Genomic DNA, 18797 nt, shown 5'->3' on the forward strand with positions numbered 1-18797 from the left:
TCTCCCTTTGGGCTCTGCCAGACTCCACAGTGCATACGTGGGCTCCAACAGGTCCTCTTCCCTCTGGGCCACTGACTAACCCAGAACCACACGGCTTCCCATTTTCAGCCTTACAAACCTGGTGCCAAATAATTTCCCCCAAGGAAGCTTCCCTGGACACTTCCCAAAGGACCCCAGTCACCCCAGTCCTTTGGCTGTAGCTCACTCTGATGTCAGCAGGTCAGATGAAGTCTCCAGATGGGCACATTGTCCACACGGATACGTCATGCCTCCTGTGCCCAGCATCGGGGTCTCTGCACGTGGGTCGGTTCGAGTCCCAAACATGCCTCTGTTTGGGAGGTCAGAAATGGGATCGGGGTTAATCTCCCTCCACCCACTTCCCAGAGCCCATTCCCTCTTGAGCCAGAGCTGGGGGTGTGCAGGCAGTAGTCACTAGGGGGCGCTCGGCTACCACAGGGAAGCTGGGTGAACTTGGGAGAGCGGCGTCTGCGTGAGAGTGAGGACGCGTGTGTCAGTGTGAGTGTGTGTTGTGTGTGCGTGGGGGGGCGGACTGAGAGTGCTGGAGTGGGGAGAAGGCCAGGGGTCACGCCGGTATTCCAACAGATCTGTATGTCCTTCTCCCCACCCGTCCCTGTCCGACTCCCTGCCCTCCCAAAGCCCCCCTCCCTCCAATATTCCCAGTAAAGAAGGAATAGCTCCCTAGCCCTGTCCGCACATAACCTCACTTTCCTGTACCCTTCCCCCCCAAAACGGCGCGGGCGTGTGTGTGTCTGGGCAGAGGGGGACTGGGCAATTTTCAGGCTGTGGGGGTCGAGCTTCCCCTTCACTGGCGGGGGGAGGGGGTGCAGGGTTTGCTACACTTCCCCCGGGAAGGCCCGAGGGGCTTGCGGGGCAGTCAGAGAGGCGCAGACACTGGCCTGGCCCCGCCCCAGGGCGTGCCAAAGGCGGGGCTTAGCCTATTTTAAGCGGCCGCTAGTGATAGGGAGCGCAGAGGCTTGGGGCAGCCGGGCTGCGAGGAGGCCGCGGTACGGGGGGCGAGTGGAACCGGCGGCAGCGGCGCTGGGTCGGGAGGCGCAGCGGCGAGGCGGACGAACCGGCGGGGTCACCGGCCAGGGGTCTCCGCACTGGAATTTGATATTCATTTATCCAGGGTTTACCCTCCTCTTTTTTTCTTCAGCAATTTAAAAATCCACACTCTTTCCCGTTTTAATTTATTTTTTGCTTCCCATTCCCCGCTAAAATCGGGCCGACCGTTTGGGGAGATCGCTCCTTTACTTCCCCCAATCACTTCGGATTTTGGAAACCTGAAGAGAGAAGAAAGAGGTAACAAGAGCTCCAGAAGAGAAGTCGAGGAAGAGAGAGAGAGAGAGAGACGGGGTCAGAGAGCGCGCGCGGGCGAAGCGAGCAACGACAGGGACAGGGTCAAAGTGAGTGACCTGCTTTTGGGGGTGACCGCCAGAGCGCGGCGTGAGCCCTCCCCCTCGGGATCCCGCATCGGACCAGCAGCGCTGACGGACAGACAGACAGACACCGCCCCCCGCCCCAACTCCCACCTCCTCCCCGGCGGGCGGCCGAGGGTGGACGCGGCGACGAGCCGCGGGCAAGAGCCGGAGCCCGCGCCTGGAGGCGGGGTGGAGGGGGTCGGGGCTCGCGGCGTTGCAGTGAAACTTTTCGTCCAACTTCTGGGTTGTTCCCGCTCCGGAGGAGCCGTGGTCCGCGCCGGGGCAGCCGAGCCGAGCGGAACCGAGAGAAGTGCTAGCTCGGGCCGGGAGGAGCTGCAGTCGGAGGAGGGGGAGGAGGAAGAAAAAGAGAAGGAAGAGGAAAGGGGGCCACGGTGGCGACTTGGAGCTCGGAAGCCGGGCTCATGGACGGGTGAGGCGGCTGTGTGCGCAGACAGTGCTCCAGCCGCGCGCGCGCCCCAGGCCCTGGCCCGGGCCTCGGCTTCGGGAGGAAGAGGAGACCGCCTAGGCGCCGAAGAGAGCGGGCCGCCCCGCAGCCCGAGCCGGAGAGGGAGCGCGAGCCGCGCCGGCTCCGGCCGGGCCTCCGAAACCATGAACTTTCTGCTCTCTTGGGTGCATTGGAGCCTTGCGTTGCTGCTCTACCTCCACCATGCCAAGGTAAGCGGCCGTGCCCACCAGGCGTCGCGGGCCGCTGCGAGCGCCTCTCCCGGCTGGGGACGTACGTGCGAGCGCGCGCGTGGGGGCTCCGTACCCCACGCGGGTCCTTGGGCACCGGGCGCGTGGCTTCCCCCTCGATCCTCGTACATGTAGGGGGAGGGGGCGCGCGCTAGGTGGGAGGGCACCGGGATAGAATCTCACCGCCCACGCGGGCCCTGCCCACCCACCAGAGTCACCGCACGTACGATCTGGGCCGACCAGCGGAGGGCGGGAGCCAGAGGAGGAGGCCGAGGGGGCTGGGCTTGCGCTGCCGCGGGCAGCTGAAGTTTGCTCCTGGCCGCTGGTCCCGGACAAACTGGAAGTCCGGGCAGCGGGGGCGGGAGCCGGAGCCCAGTGGGCAGGGGGGTGCCCGGACCTTGGACCGAGGGAGGGCAGAGAGCGTGGAGGGGGCAGGGCGCGGGTGAAAGAGAGGGGGCTTGCTGTCACTGGTGCTTCATCTCTTAGGCCCTCGCCACGAGTTTGAGAAAAGTTTCGGGGTGGATTGCTGAGGGGACCCTCGGTCTCCGCCGGGTCACCTGCGCGGAGGCACCCCCGCCCGTTCCCGCTCGCGTCCAGCTCGGTGCCCGCCCTCCCCCGCCCGGCCGGGCGCGCGCGGCGCGGAGCCGATTACATCAGCCCGGGCCTGGCCGGCCGCGTGTTCCCCGAGCCTCGGCGGCCCCGAGCGGGGAGACCCGGGCGGCGAGCGGCGCCCCTCCCCCCGCCGGCCCTCCGCGGGAAGGTGACCTCTCGAGGTATCCCTAGCCGGGGGACCAGGAGAGCCACCCCATACGTCTTCTCCACTGTCCCCAGCCCCTAGCCCCTTCCTGTGCTGGGACGGATTTCTTGGTGCCCCTTCCCCATTTCCTCCCTGACGTGGAGAGAAGCCCCTGCCATCCTTCTATTTTTTACTCCCTTCTGCTGAGAAGACCAATGTAACCCCTCTCCGACCCCAGAGGCCAGGGAAAGGATGATCGCTGTCAGAGGTCAGATTGCAGGGGTCTACCCTGGTGCTTTGTCAGACTACCTAAAGTCCCCACTTGGTGACAGTCCCCTTTGCTCCCCTCCCCCACACTTCCGAGCCGAGCCATGCTTTAGCTTTTATGGGGGTGGCCTAAGGTAGGAATGAAAAGAGTGTCATTACTCCACTTTACACTTTTTGGAAAAATGGGTTAAAATTTGCTGTAAGGTGGGCATTGTGGGACCAGCTTCCCCCTGCCCCCCACCCCTTTTGGAAGGAGCTCTTCCAGCCTTGCAAACACAATTTGTCCTGGTGAAATGGGGTGTCCAAGCAGGAGCAGGTGGTTTTTTGGAACTCTAAAACTTGCCCACCCAACTCGCTTCTCAGAGCCACTGAAGGTGTCCTTGACACTCTTCCCTTACACCTTCCATCGGCCACAGAGTCTCCCCTTGGAGAGAGGCAGAGAGAAAGAAATGGGCTGGGGTCCCTGCTGCACCCTGGGTGCCTCAGACCCTGGCACAAAGGCCTTGGCTCCAGGCCTCCAAGTTGGGGAGAAGGGAGAGGGGGAGGAGTGGCGGCCTGGCCACAGTGTGACCTTCAGAGGCCCCCAGAGAAGGGCACCTGGCCCCTCCCTGCCCAGAATAGCCCTTCCCAGTGCCCCCTGGCCTTGGAGGGGGTTAAATTTCTGTTCCCCTTCCTCATTGGGGCCCAGGAGGAATGGAGAGCACAGGGAGAATGTTGGCAGAAGGAAACCAGGGGGTATCCCGGAGATGGGCCAGGAGCTAAGGTGGAGACCCTGGGGGTCCCTGAGGGAGCTGTTGTGGGAGGCTGCCCAGCTGGGATCCTGGAAACTGTTATCTGACCTTGCCCCTGGGGAAAGACTCGGAGATCCAGGGTGCATTGGGGTATGTGGGAAGGAGACAGTTTGTCAGTGGGATCTGCAGTTCCATGGGCTGGAGTACGACTCTATGTCCCCAAAGAAGGGCAGGTGGGGTGGGCAGCTGGTGAGAACCGGAGGTCCTCTGGAAGGGCGGGGAGAAGCCTTTGCCTTCTCAGAGCTGTCAGGTCCACATGGTTGGGCATGTTGACCTTCACAGCTTCTGGGGAGGGGAGGAATGATCTGGTGGGGGTAGGGAGGGATGGCTAGGGCTAGGGGAGGCCTCAAGGCTGGGTTGTGCAGGGGGCCCCCTAGGGGCTGGGCAGTGCTAAGGCATAAAGGCTTTCCTGGTTGCATTGGAGGGTAAGTGCGAGCTAGGTGAGAGGGACTCTGGACCCCAACCCCCCTCAATCCGGGAGGGAGAAAAAACCAGGGAACAAGGTGGGAGTGTGAGGCTTGGAGCTTTGGAGGTACATTCTGGCTCCCGGAGGTCTATGTGCTGGGAGAAATGGGGCTCTGCCCTCCCCCAGGGTTTTCTCCTTGGTTTTCCCTTCTAGGCAACCTGTGGCTTTGCCGAATATACCTGAGGATATTTGCTGAATACTCCTGAGAGCAGAGGAGTTTGGATGGGGGAGGGTGGTTGGTGCCCTTCGTTCCTCTGCACCCTCCTCCTTCCCCAGCACCAGCTCACCCTGGTATTTGTCATGTCAGCAGGAGAAGGTCACCATGTTGTTTTTCTCGCCCCCAGTCCTTCCTTCCTGCTCCAGTCCAAATTTGTCCTCCTGTTTGACCTTACTACTTACCCGTGGCTTTGGACCAGGGAGTCAGGGGGCTGAGAAAATTCACTGAACTCAGCAGTGGGCCAGTGAGGGGCGGGGAGGGAAATGTGGGGAAGGGTGGGGACACGGACAGCACAGCGTTCTAGTATTTTCCTCTTGTGTTTTCAGTTCTCCGCCCCCCCATGCCCCCCATAGCGGGTCATTCTTTCTCTACTGTCCCAGCTGGAACTTGCAGGGGGCAGTGGGCATGCTCTCTGCTGTGGGGAGCCAGGCAGGTGCCTTGTTCCTCTCAGAAGCCTCAGAGAAGCCAGAGGCTGCCGGTCAGGCATGTGGCTGGGCCTCTCCATCCCTGCTCATGCCCATGCCTTGCTCTTTGTTTTGTCCTCAGTGGTCCCAGGCTGCACCCATGGCAGAAGGAGAGCACAAACCCCACGAAGGTGAGTCCCTCTGGCCCTTGGAGGGGTATCCTGTCTCCCCAGGGGAGGGGTGGGGAGGCCCGATCCCTTTCTTTCAAGTCTGTGGCTGTGGGACTGTGGGACCGGTGGTGGGGGGGCGGGAAGGGGTGCACGAATGGGGATCAAGAAGGGAAGAGGGGAGCACCGTGAGAGTCACCCTTCATTCTGGAGGAAGCTCTTTCCTACTCAGGTCTCTGTTAGAAATAGAACTTGCTGTCTATTCCTTCTGGTCTTTCCAGTAAATTTTATTTGGAGAGGGAGCAGTGAGCACAGGCCAGGAAGACAGTGTTCAAAGATCTCAGGTGTCGCAGGAGGTGTTCCTTGTCCCACCTGCCCCGAGGGGAGGATGGATAGACTGTCATGTCTCATCCAGCCCAGCCTTGTCACACCTGTGGGGTCTGCGTGGAGGGGGCTGTGCCCTTCGCTGTCCAGCAGATTGGCTGTGCGTGAGCTGGAGGTCCAGAGGGCCCAACCTCCTGAGAAATCCCCGCACCCACAGCCTGGATTCCTTTGGTGAAGAGAAGGCCCTGCCGTCTCTCTCTGCCCTCTGGGTGAGATAGGTTTGGGTGTTGTGAACTTCCCTCCTGGGCCAGCAGAGGGCTGGCTGTAGCTCCCAGGTGCCCCGCCCCCTGCCCAACTAAGAGTCAGCCTGCCTTTTGTTCCTGTGGTTTGGAGTAGGGATCCTCCCATTTCTCTAGGGAAGCCCTGGTTCTCCCCCCACACTGAATGTGGCCTCTGCTCCAGCCTGGGGAGAGAAGTGCCTGATGCCACTCCCCCAACTCCCCACCTCTGAGGTGGGAAGGCCCCCCAGGTCTTCCTCCGGGCAAGGTTTCCAGCCCCAAACCCACTGTGGCCCAGGGTGATGGCCAGGTGTGGTGTTGGCACTCCCTGGGCAGGGGTGATGCCCAGCTAGTTCCACCTCCCTCTTCACTCAGGAGCTCTCTCCTTGGCCCAGGGCCTGACTTCCTGGCCACTCCACAGCCTGTGGCCCCCAGAGGCTCTAGGCTGCCGGTGGGCACCCACCCCCCATCAGCCTCCTGGTGGTCTCTGTGTTCTGGGAGAGGCAAGACAAATGGTCTTTGTTTCCTGGGGACAAGATTGTCTTCAAGAAGTAAGGAAAAGCAAGAAGGCTTGTTGTGGGAGTTGATGCATGTCCGTGGCCTGGGCAGAAGTTGGCCGGCTTTCTTTGGGGGTGGTGGCTAGGGTCCGAAGGGGATGGCTGAAGTTGCTCCCTTGACCTCTCTCCTGTGGCCCTTGAGGATTCCAGGGAGCTTTTCCAAGGAATCCCTAGTCTGTGATTTTTTTTTTTTTAAAGATTTTATTTATTTATTTGACAGATAGAGATCACAAGTAGGGAGAGAGGCAGGCAGAGAGAGAGAGAGAGGAGGAAGCAGGCTCCCTGCCAAGCAGAGAGCCCGATGCGGGGCTCGATCCCAGGACCCTGGGATCATGACCTGAGTGAAAGGCAGAGGCTTTAACCCACTGAGCCACCCAGGCGCCCCTAGTCTGTGATTTTTTACCCTCAGCTACCAGCTGCCACAGTCCAGACCAGACCTTCCTGCTTTTTTCCTGTCCTGATTGGGGCCACAAAGCCTGGGCCATCTCTGTTCCCAACCATGACAAAGTGTCAAGTCAAGATTTCTTTCTTCATTTTTTTTTAAAAGATTTTATTAATTTATTTGACAGAGATCACAAGTAGGCAGAGAGGCAGACACAGAGAGAAGCGGGGGAAGCAGGCTCCCGCTGAGCAGAGAGGCCAATGTGGGGCTCGATCCCAGGACCCTGGTATCATGACCTGAGCCAGAGGCAGAGGCTTAACCCACTGAGCCACCCAGGCAGCTCTAGGTCAGGATTTCTTGATTAGTCATCTTCTTCGATTTGGACTTGGCTTAGAAAAGGGCTTCTTCAGATCTCTGATTTCATCTGTACTCTTTCTGATGGTGCTTGACCTTAACCCTTTTGAGGCTGGAGGAGAATTCTGTATCTGTTGTCTGCAGAGAGGTAGTAGATCTCAGACAGGGCCAGGGACTGGCTGGGAGCCCCTTCCTCCTCCCTTGCTATTTGCACACGTGTGGCCCTCCCCTCCCTGCCCCTCAGCTCCCCCAGTTCTCAACCTCCCTGTTGTATAGATAACATCCAGGTTCATCTTCCTTTACCCTCTAAAGGGAAGAGGAGGCTCAGCCACAGTCCGTGGGGAAAGGCAGGCGAGGGGATTGTGCTTCAGATGACTTGGGGGTGAAGTTCCAAGCCTTGTGTTATTTGGGCTGAGAAAGAGCACCTGTTCTCGGGGCTGGAAATGGGATACAAAACCCCACATTTCCAGTCTCAGTTTCAGTGTCTTTAAAGATCTGCCCAGGCCACTTACACAGATCTGAGGCAGTCTGAGGGCCAGAGAGGGACGGGACTGGCCCAAGGTCACACACCAAGTCATGGCCAGGGCCGGGACTTCTTCACAGGCTGGATGCCACTTCTTCCTCCCGTGCAGGGGGCAGAGCATTTCAGGGAGAGGATTACTTTGTGGTAGTAGGGTGTGTGTGTGTGTGTGTGTGTGTGTGTGTGTGTGTGTGTGATGGAGAGTGACAGGCTGGGCCACAACTGGGAGCCATCGTTCCAGGTCCTGAGTATATCTGTTCTCCAGGGCCCCGCACCTGTGGCCTAGAATTACCCCTTCATGCTCTAGTGCACCGCAGGCTCCATGGCCAGCCTGGGAAGCTGTCTTTACCCTGCTCTCCCTCCAGATCAGCTTCTAGAAGTGCTCCGCGGCTGCAAAGGCAGCACCGTTTTTTCCATGATGCAAGCAATTTGCCCTCTGGGGCGGGTGGGGGTTTGGGGGATGGCGGCTGGGCCTGCAGAGCACCCACCCGCTGCCACCTGCTGATTCCAGGCAGGCTCGGCCCCTGTGCTGATGTTCGCTGCATCCCCAGCCCGTTTCTGGGGAGGGGTCCGGCAGGTGGCAAAGTGCCCCCCCACCATGCTTCCACATGATTTGTCTTGGGAAGGCTTTGACCAGAGCTGTTCAGAAGTGTGGGCCTGGGGCAAGTTCCTCGGAACCTCCAGGTCCCCCTTTGTAAAATGGAGTTCCTACTGGAACCTCATACTATTGGCCATGAAAACACACAATGCCCACCTTACAGTAAGTTCTCGTTCAGCGGTTGTTGCTATGGTGGTTTGTGTGGCAGAAGTTGTAGGGAAATGGGGAGTAGGTTTGCCAAGCTAGCTCTTCCTCCTTTCATGGAAAACTTGGATCACCCCTCTCCCCCAACCCCAACAAGTACACTCGTCCTCAGACTGGCGTCAAGGTTGACCCACGAATTGGCTCGGTGGTCATGGCGAGGCAGTGGGTCAGATATGGCAGACCATCTTCCTCAGAACCCGACAGCCTCGTGTGATCTCTTTGGAATAGAACCAAACCTTCATCAGTGCCCAGGGTGGAAAGCTTAGGGAAGGATGTCAAGCACATAGCTGGAGGGACTTCAGCTAGAGTTTGGGAAGGGCTGGTACCCCAGTAGGTGGTACCTCACAGGAACCCCATGGGGTTGCCCTCTGAAGCTCGGGGGAGATAGGGGCCGGCCATCTCCTGTGTGACCAGCGGAGCTCACATGTCACCCCGTCCCATGCAGTGGTGAAGTTCATGGATGTCTACCAGCGCAGCTACTGCCGTCCCATTGAGACCCTGGTGGACATCTTCCAGGAGTACCCCGATGAGATCGAGTACATCTTCAAGCCATCCTGCGTGCCCCTGATGCGGTGTGGGGGCTGTTGTAATGATGAGGGCCTGGAGTGCGTGCCCACTGAGGAGTTCAACATCACCATGCAGGTGGGCATCTGTGGGGAGTGGGGGTGGGGGAGGGGCAGGGGGCAGGGGTTAGACTTTGGAACAGGTGCTCCCCGGCCTTTTCCTGGGCAGCTCTTGAGAGGAGAGCCAGACTTGCCTTGCTCAGCTCCTGTCCCTAAGTCAGTTACAGCAAGGTGTGGGGAGTCTTGCCCCTTTGGGGGAAAAGATGCCTGCATTTTCTGGTTTGGGGTTCCTCACAAGTCCCTGCTGCCTCCTTCTCCTCCCGACCTTTGCCCCTGGGCTCAGGAGGGGCTCATACCTGTGACAGGTGCCCCTCTCCTCTTCTCTTGGAGGAAGAGGACACCTCCTCCTTGGGGGCTCTGTTTGGGGTGCTGGATGAGCCTGGCGCATGGAGAGTGTTCAAAGGACATCGTTTGCTGCTGCCCAGTGACAGGGCACATCTCAGGCCGGACAGGGTGGGAGGGAGCTCTGAGACCCCAGGGAAGGTAGCTCTTGGGTAGCAAGTAGGGGTCAGGGTGAGGCCTAGAGTGGCTAACAGGAGGGGAGGGGTGGGGACTGGCAAGAACCCAGGACTCGAATTCCCAGCCTGGCCAACCCGTGCAGCCACACCTGCCCCAAGGAAGAGGGGGGCTCCTTGAGGTCAGCAGGGTCAGGGGAGTCAGAGGAGTGGGGTTGGGCCTGAGACTCTTCCTGGTAGAGCCCCAGGTCCCTCCTCCCTCTGCCCCCACCCCTGCTCTGTAGAACCCCTGGTGCTAAGTGGCAAGAGCCACGGGGTGTCCCATCTGGGTATGGCTGGCTGGGTCACTGACTCTGTGATCTGCTTCCTTTCCGTCTAGATTATGCGGATCAAACCTCATCAAGGCCAGCACATAGGGGAGATGAGTTTCCTACAGCACAGCAAATGTGAATGCAGGTGAGGACAGAGGCACGGATTCGCTCATTCAGCAGACAGTGGGAGGGCTAAGCATGTTACACTTGTTAGCTGTTTCTCCCTTGCAACTGTGGAACCTTGGGCATTTTAATTTTACTTCATGGTGCCTCAGTTTCTACATCTGTCAAATGGGCACAACCATAGGATGTCTCTCATAACGTTGTTGGAAGGATTGAGTTATTTTATGTAAAGGGATTAAAACTGCGTTGATGTGTCATAAGTAATATGTTACTACCTTTGTCAGCATCGCCATCTGAATCCCTCTCTGTTTTGTTCTTTTCTTTTCCTCTGCCCGCTGCAGACCAAAGAAAGATCGAGCAAGGCAAGAAAAGTAAGTGGCCATGACTTTAGCTCCTCTCCCTCTCCTTGGCCGGTTATCTTGGTTGGGGTTCTTGGCTTCCTCTCTCAGGGGGTCTGATGGCTTCACCGGGTCAGGGAGTTGGCATCACGAAGACTTGTGGTGGCAGGAGGGGGTTGGAGCAAACTCGAGGATTGTGGCTCTAGAATTAGGGACTAAACCCCTGTCTGGAGCCTGGAGCTTCCTGTAGAAGACACCACACATTCCAGGTCTCCAGGTCCTTCCTGACTGGGACTTGCAGTTTTGGTGTGCTGCCATGTGGACACGGGCTCCCCGACCTGCTCTAGTCTCCCGTCACGCACAGCGGGGAGAGGGAGCAGGTAGCAAAGAGGCCAGCTTCTGTGTGTCAGAGGGGACGGCCTCTCACAGTGGTGCTCTGGTGGTGTGATTGGACTTGGGGGCCGGCTGAGATGTTTTCTGGGTGATACCCTGTAGGAGGGGGGTGGGCCAGGGAGAAATGAATTGACAGTTGGTCATTTTCTGAGGCTTCTAGTTGTTCCGTGTAGAGGGCTGGGTCAGGATGGAGCAGGGGGGCATAGTCTGGGGGCAGTGGGCCTTTGAGACCTGGTGAGCAAAGGGGACTAGCCTGCAGGGAAAGAGAATGAGAGAGAGCACCTGTGCCCTTCCCTCCCCTCCCTCACCATCCCGTCTGCCCCCAAAGCTCTGGGGACTCAGAAGCTCTGGGGCCTTCCCTCTTCCCTGAGTCCCCAACTTCCAGGATTGCTGTGATTCCCAGAGCAGCGATTTGGGATACTAGGCTCAGAGAGAGAGAGAGAGAGAGAGAGAATGAGTGTGTATTTGTGTGTAGACCTCCCGCCTTCCCAGTGCTTTCTCCTAGGGGAGCTGTCTTGCCCCTCTCCTCAGTCCCTTCCCCCTCATTTCTTCCCCCATGGCAGACACTCTGGGCACCCCCTGGCTTGGCAGGTGTGGAGAGTGCTGTTTCCCTTGAGGGGAACAGGCTTCAGCCTGCCCCCCCTTGCCCATTTCCCAAATGTCTGCTTTGCCCACAGGGAGAGTGGGGGGCTCGCCTGGGCTCGGAAGAGAGTCTGGTGAGATGGTGTAGCAGGCTTTGACAGGCTGGGGAGAGGACTTCCTGCCAAGTAACGCCCAGGCCCCTCCTCCTGTGCCTCCCTAACTCCCACCCCACCCCACCGCCTGCCTGGGGCTCTGACACCCATCCCCGCCTCTCGGCCCAGGTTATGACTGGGCAGGCTGGCGCCTTTCACGTGCCGCCCCTGGGTCTGTGCCAGCTCCCAGGGTAGCTGCTCTCCCACACCAGGATCTGCGGAGGCAGGGCCCTGAGGGACCCCTTTGCTAGTACACTTGGAAATGAAGGCAGAAGGTGCCTATAGCACAGCCTGGGCCTTGACTCCTACCCCCATCAAGTCAGGTCTCTCCAAACTGGCCTACCTTTTATAGCACCCCCGCCCGACCTTCAGGGTCAAACCTGCCCAGGGTTGCTAGCACCAGAGCCTGCCGACAGGTCCTTGCGTGGGACCAGGAGCTGCCACGAGCATACATGCCTTTGGGTCCTGTGTCCTGCACCCAGTCTCTGCTCCCAACACAGAGCATTGCTGGAGGCTGGACTGGCCTCCGCAGGGAGGCCAAAGGGAGAAGAAGGAGCCGTTGCTTGCCTGCTGCCCCAGCCTGCGTGTACGTGTGTGTGTGCATGTGCAGGCCCTTTCCTGGAGCCCGCTGGCCTCCCGATGCCTTGTTCCAGGGAGTGTGTCCCGAACCCTGCCCTCCTTGTTGCTTCTTTTCCTTTCCCCTTCCCCCTTGCTCTCTCTTTGTCTGTCTCTGTTTTTTTATTTTCCAGAAAATCAATTCGAGGAAAGGGAAAGGGGCAAAAAAGAAAGCGCAAGAAATCCCGGTATAAACCCTGGAGCGTGTACGTGGTGCCTCCGCTGTCTCATTGCCTGGAGCCTCCCGGGCCCCCAGTCAGACTCCTGCCGGCGGGACCCCTAACCCTGCCCCCCCCGACCCCCCCAGCTCTCCTCCGCCTCTCCCTGCAGTGGCTCTCTCTCACTCTCACTCCACTAATTGGCACCAGTGGCTAGACTCGGTGGTGGCGTGGCTGCCTGGTCCAGGGTTGGGATGGGAGGGCAGGCGGGCAGAGTGGGCCTGGAGAATTCGGGGGGGGGGGACTCTGGCTTGGCTGGGCACCGCCTTTCCCTCACCCACTGGGCACTGGTGGCGGGCCCATTTGGCACGGGTGCCAGGTACTGGTGCCTTCTCACTCAACTGGTTTCCACTGCTCTGGGCTTGTGCACTTGTCTGGAAGCTGAGGGTGGTGGGGGGCAGACATGGTGTGAGGAAGGGGTGCGAATGACACGAGGCAGCCTGTCGTCAGCTAAAGGAGAGGCCGGGTGGGGTCAGGCACTGCACGGCAGCCCACCCTCATGGACCTGGGGCTTCCGGAGGGGAGCCCTGTAACTCAGCCAACCCACGGCACCCACGGGAACCTCCCTGTAGGTTTGGAGGCTCTTCCTCTGGGTTGGAGGCTGTGGTGGGCCCTTTGGCCACCGGTGGCCAGGCTGTGGATGCTGCCTCTGGGCTTGGCCTGCCATGGTGCCCTCCTTCAGCCTGTCTTTGGTGGAGGGGCCCAGGCCCTGGATTGCTGTCTCCAGCAGGTGAAGAGTCAAGGTGTGCTCTTTCTGGGGTGGTAGCTGTTGGGGCCTTGTGGCCCAAGACTTGTATTTGTCCCCAGGGGATAGCACCCCCCTTACGGGGGCCCTCTCCTTGCACTCTCTGCCCATCTGTGCCTGTCTCTTCCTGCAGGCAGGCTTCCTAGCCAGTGCTGCCTCTTTCCGCCGCTCTCTCCGTCTTCCGCTGCAGCCCTTGGATCCTTCCAGGGCATGGAAGGGCAGGGGACCAGTGAGCTGGGGGGGTGGTGCAGCTGCGGACTGTTAGGGGGTGTTGCATGGTTTTTTGTTTTTTTTTTTCTCTCTCTCTGCTGACGCTCTAGCTTAGATGTCTTTCCTTTTGCCTTTTTGCAGTCCCTGTGGGCCTTGCTCAGAGCGGAGAAAGCATTTGTTTGTACAAGATCCGCAGACGTGTAAATGTTCCTGCAAAAACACAGACTCGCGTTGCAAGGCGAGGCAGCTTGAGTTAAACGAACGTACTTGCAGGTTGGTTCCCAGAGGGCGAGGGAGTCAGAGAGGGGCTTCACACAGAGATGGGGAGAGAGAGAGAGACAGAGAGAGAGAGAGCTGGCGCGCACGCGCACCCAAGAGGGGCCAGCTGCTTGCTCGGCTTCTAGCTGCCTGCCTGGTGACTGACTGCTGCCTTCTGTGCTCGCGAGGCCCCTGCGGGGGGTGGCAGGCGCTGGCCTGGCCTGGTGGGGCCTGTTCAGACGTTGCCCTGGTTGCCTGAGGGGGTAGCCTGGTGTGGCTTCATGTGACAGTGTGGACGCAGGCTAAGTGTGGTGTCCTGTGGTCCTGCGGTCCTGCGGTGTCCTGTGGTGGCTGTTGGTCCTGATGTGGTTACTACTACCTTGCTACTAATACGGAGGGCCCTTCTTGGTCTGAGGGAGGGCTGCCATCAACACATTGCAAAGGCTCTTGGGGGCCTTGCCACCGCCCTCTGAAGTCTGTACTGCTGGGCTTCTCATCCCCTCAGTGTCTCTCACGGGGCAGGGGGTGAGGCCTTCTGAGACTGGGATCCTAGGAGAGTTAACCTACAATACGCCAGTACTCATGATGACAACCCCAAACAGCCCACATTATTAGTTCCAGATGCCTCCAGGATGGGCGGGTCGGAAGCACAGCACGGGAGGGCCTGGCTTTTATTCACCAGGGTGACCTTCCAGGCATCTGTAGCTCTGTCCTTGGACCACAGTGGGGACCTAGAAAGTGTCAGGCGTGTAAGCGAATACATGGCTGAGTTCAGGGGGTAAGGTCAGGAGCACAGAGCCATGACAGGTTGGCGGGCAATCTTTCGAAGCCTTTGGTGGTGTTTATACTAGTCTGCCTGTTGCTCCAAGGCCGGGAGCCCTCTGGGCCAGCCTGAGTGTCACTCGCGGGGGCTTCTATGGGGATGCCCGCACAGGGTTGGGGTCCCCCCAGCCATTCCAGATGCTACATTAACAAAATCTTTGAAATGTGGCTGCCTTCCCCACCCCCCGTGTTCCTGTGGCTGTGGATGTTCATGGGATACCGGGGATGAGACCCTGGGGCGTTGGTGCAGCCTTCTGTCTGTCTCGGGGGTACATGAAGACGGGAAGTAAAAGTGAGTGCTAGCCTTGGGGCTCTGCCTAACTCTGGGGCCCAGTGAGGGGTCTCCACATGCCCCAGGGGCTTCGGGGAAAGTGAGGGCTTTATCATTTTAGGGTTTCTTGGGGATTATTCTGCAGAGAGACTGTCTGGGATGGGGTATGGGAAGTGACCTGGGGCTAATGGAAGTTATGCTAACTTCCAGTGACCTCCCCCATATGTGGGAGTTTCAGGACCCCAGCTCGGGGCTTAGGATGCCCATTATCGGGCTCTGAGAAGGGCAGGGACTGCTCCAACCTCTCATAGTGGAGAAGGGCAAAGGCGATCAGTGCCAGGGGTAGGGGCCTGACACGAAAGCTCTCAGCATCCCCTCTGGGTGGACAGGAGCAGTGCAGGAAATGATCATGTCTTCCCAGTGTCAGTCACACAGCAGCCTGGTACCTGGCACCCGCTGTGGCCAGTGTGCTGAAGAAATGAGGCCTGGAGGGAGGGCATGGTGAAGGGAGATGTGTCCCTCAGTCCCTCGCCGGCGTCCCCTCCCTTAGCTCCCAGTCAGGGTGCTCTCCCCGCTGTCTCCCGCCAGCCAGCCCCACAGAGGCAGAGCCGAAGCACATCTCTCTGCGGGCACTCTTCGCTGACTAACTCAGCCTAACTCTGGTCACCATCAGCTCTTAAATGTCAAGGAGGACTTTTGAGTGTGGATTCATTTGTCGCCTCTGATGACATGTCCCTGTGTCCTTGTCCTGTCTCAACTAGACTGTAAGCTCTAGAGGGCAGAGGGGTGCCCTGGATGCAGGGACTGGCTTTCCCCTCACGCTGGGCTCCTCGAGGCAGCACCGTGCTTTGGCCAGGGACTCGGGGCTTCCAGGATGGGGAGGCTGCCTGCCTCACCACTGCATCCCCACGGCCGGCCCTGACCCCAGCCTCTGTTTCCCATGTTCCGCAGATGTGACAAGCCCAGGCGGTGAGCCGGGCTGGAAGAAGGAGCCTCCCTCAGGGTTTCGGGAACCAGACCTCTCACCGGGAAAGCCTGATTCAGAACACTACAGAAACCACGCCGCCACCACCACCACACCAACCATCGCCGTCACCAGAACAATCCTTAATCCAGAAACCTGACATGAAGGAAGAGGAGACTCTGCGCAGAGCACTTTGGGTCCGGAGGGCGCGACTCCGGCAGAAGCATTCCCGGGCAGGTGACCAAGCATGGTCCCTCTTGGAATTGGATCGCCATTTTATTTTCTTGCTGCTAAATCACCGAGCCCGGAAGATTAGAGAGTTTTATTTCTGGGATTCCTGTAGACACACCCACCCACATACATACATTTATATATATATATATATAATATATATATATTATATATATATAAAAATAAATATATATATTTTATATATATAAAATATATATATTCTTTTTTTTTTAAATTAACATTGCTAATGTTATTGGTGTCTTCACTGGATGTATTTGACTGCTGTGGACTTGAGTTGGGAGGAGAATGCCCCTACCCAGATCCCAACAGGGAAGAGGATGGGAGGGGAGACTCTGGCGTGATCTGCAGTCCTACTCTTAGGAAGGCCAGGGTCCCCCTCCCTGCCCGGGAACATGCGTGGCCAGGGCACGGGGGCAAATTTGGCCTGCTTTTGGGAACACCGACAAACCCAGCCCTGGCCCCAAGCCTCTACCCCGAGTCAAATGGGCAGACAGCAGGTACAGGGATGAGGACACTGGTTCTGACCAGGAGTTTGGGGAGCCTCCGGACACTACTGTACTTTGGGGATCCTCTCTGCATGCTGCACAGGCATCTTGCCTCCAGGAGCACTGCCTGGAAGATTCAGGAGACTGGGCAACCTTCACCGGCTCTTCGCTCGCTCTCTAGAGGCCCAGGGCACTGCCTGCAGAAGTCTTGGCGAAAAGAAGAGAGACATTGGTGGGGGAAGGGCCGCCTGGCGGCAGCTTGTCCTCCAAAAGAAGGGACTCCTGCCTTGGCCTTCTCCCAGTTCCCCTTACTGGGTGCAGCCCTGGAGGGCCTGATGTCCTCAGACCATTGAAACCACTAGTTCTGTCCCCCCAGAAGACCTGACTGTGTGTGTGTGAGTGGTTCGCCCCTCCCCTGTCCCCAGACCCCCACCCTTCCCGCGGCACAGAGAGACAGGGCAGGATCCACGTGCCCACCACGGAGGCAGAGAAAGTGTTTTATATACGGTACTTATTTAATATTCCTTTTTAATTAGAAATTAAAACAGTTAATTTAATTAAAGAGTAGGGTTTTTTTCAGTATTCTTGGTTAATATTTAATTTCAACTATTTATGAGATGTATTCTCTCTCTTGCTCTCTCTTGCGCTTATTTGTACTGGTCTTTGTGTTTTAAGATTCATGTTTCCAATCTCTAGCTCCCCGATCGGTGACAGTCACTAGCTTGTCCTGAACAGATATTTAATTTTGCTAACACTCAGCTCTGCCCTCCCCTTTCCCTTGGCTCCCCACCACACATTCCTTTGAAATAAGGTTTCAATATACATCTACATACTATATATATATTTGGCAACTTGCATTTGTGTGTGTGTGTGTGTGTGTGTGTATATATATATATATGTTTATGTATATATGTGATTCTGATAAAATAGACATTGCTATTCTGTTTTTTATATGTAAAAACAAAACAAGAAAAAATAGAGAATTCTACATACTAAATCTCTCTCCTTTTTTAATTTTAATATTTGTTATCATTTATTTATTGGTGCTACTGTTTATCCGTAATAATTGTGGGGGGAAAAAGATATTAACATCACATCTTTGTCTCTAGTACAGTTTTTCGAGATATTCCGTAGTACATATTTATTTTTAAACAACAACAAAGAAATACAGATATATCTTAAAAAAAGCATTTTGTATTAAAGAATTTAATTCTGATCTCAAAGCTCCTCCTGGTTTCTCCTTCTCCATTGGGTCCTTGTTCCAGACTCCCTCCTGCCCCCTTTCCCTCCTCCCTTGGGGAAAATGGCATTTGTCTTAGGTCTGGGAAAGGGGTCCCAGGGGTACAGGTGATGGGGTGGCCCGCCTTCTTGTGCTGGGGGTTACAGCACTTACATTCTGGCTGAGCAGGTGCCGTCCCATCCACTTTCTGCCATGATGTGCAGGGAGGGGGCTCTGCAATAGGGGAGGGAGAAACAGCACCCTAGAGAGGAGCCAGGGCCTGCAGTGAGCAGTGCTGCCTTCAGGAACTGAGTGATCCAGGCCCAGTCCCTGGGTGGAGGAAGGGACTGGCCATGTGTCTGAGCTTGCTGCCTGCGGCACAGGAGAGGGCCAAGGTTGACTATGGGGCCTTGGCTGCAACAGGCTGGGAGTGGCAAGGGGTGCTCACAGGCACCCTGTGACCCTAGGGTGTAATTAAATTTTACAGAGTGGGTTCTGGAGTTCCTTGAGCCCTTGGAAGATAGACCCACAGCTCTGGTGGCCCCTGAAAGGACTCCCCGCCCTGCCTTGTTGTGGAGGGCCTGCTCCTGTGGTCCTGGCGAGGGTAGACACTGTCTAGGTCTTTGGCATTTATAAGCAAAGCTTCCAAGTCTACTTCCTCTTGCCTCTCTTTTATTCCCTCAAACCATATTTATGGGGCTACGCTAGGGTAGAGGACTCCTCAAGGGTCTGGTGAGGGTGGGTGGCTGAGGAGTCACGGAAACTATACATCCATGACTAGAAAGATATATAATGTGAGGGGGGGTACCTGTACAGCTTGGGAGGTATTGGGGGCAGCAGAGTCTGGGGGTCCTCTCCTGACATTACCTCTCTATAGCCCCTTGAAGAACAGGTAGGAGAAGATAGAACAGGGAGGGGAGGGGGAAACGGTTGAAGCAGATATCCCAGGCAGAAGGCACGGTATGAGCAAAGGTGTGAGTGGGGACTCCGGTGGGCAGGGGTGAGGTGTGGAGGCAGGGGAGAGGCAGGGCTGGCTCGCAGTGAGCTTGCAATGCCAGGAGCCTCTGGCCTGTCAGGGATGAGCAGCAATTGAGGGGTTTTTGAAGGAGTACCCCAGCATTGTGGTAGGCAGGAGGCAGGGAGGCCAAAAGGAGGCTGTGGCCTCCCTCCAGGGGGAGGGGCTGAGGGGGTGGTGGCGACTCTGCCTCCTCTGGCTATACCGTGAGGAAGATGGGAGGCCAGGTCTCTGCCCTACAGAGCTTTCCATTGGTTAACTCAGAATCCACACCACAGCCCTGTGCGGTAGGGGCTCTCGTCATCCCAAGTGGGTATTCGCTGGAGCCTCTGAACTGGCCCCCTAA

At 57.6% G+C, this 18797-nt stretch overlaps 1 protein-coding gene across 1 annotated transcript in view; it reads left to right on the plus strand.

The window, feature by feature from the left end:
• VEGFA (vascular endothelial growth factor A) overlaps window positions 1–17440 on the plus strand; it is a 70810-nt gene extending 53370 nt beyond the window's left edge. The window contains exons 4-11 of the mRNA XM_046006074.1: window positions 977–2117; window positions 5159–5207; window positions 8846–9042; window positions 9858–9934; window positions 10254–10283; window positions 12127–12198; window positions 13307–13438; window positions 15468–17440. Of these exons, the coding sequence (XP_045862030.1) occupies window positions 977–2117; window positions 5159–5207; window positions 8846–9042; window positions 9858–9934; window positions 10254–10283; window positions 12127–12198; window positions 13307–13438; window positions 15468–15489 (1720 nt within the window). The 3' untranslated portion in view covers window positions 15490–17440. The remainder of the gene's footprint in view (window positions 1–976; window positions 2118–5158; window positions 5208–8845; window positions 9043–9857; window positions 9935–10253; window positions 10284–12126; window positions 12199–13306; window positions 13439–15467) is intronic.
• The last annotated feature ends 1357 nt before the right edge of the window (window positions 17441–18797 follow it).

The sequence above is a fragment of the Meles meles genome, chromosome 5 (assembly GCF_922984935.1).
Source record: "Meles meles chromosome 5, mMelMel3.1 paternal haplotype, whole genome shotgun sequence".
NCBI lineage: Eukaryota > Metazoa > Chordata > Mammalia > Carnivora > Mustelidae > Meles > Meles meles.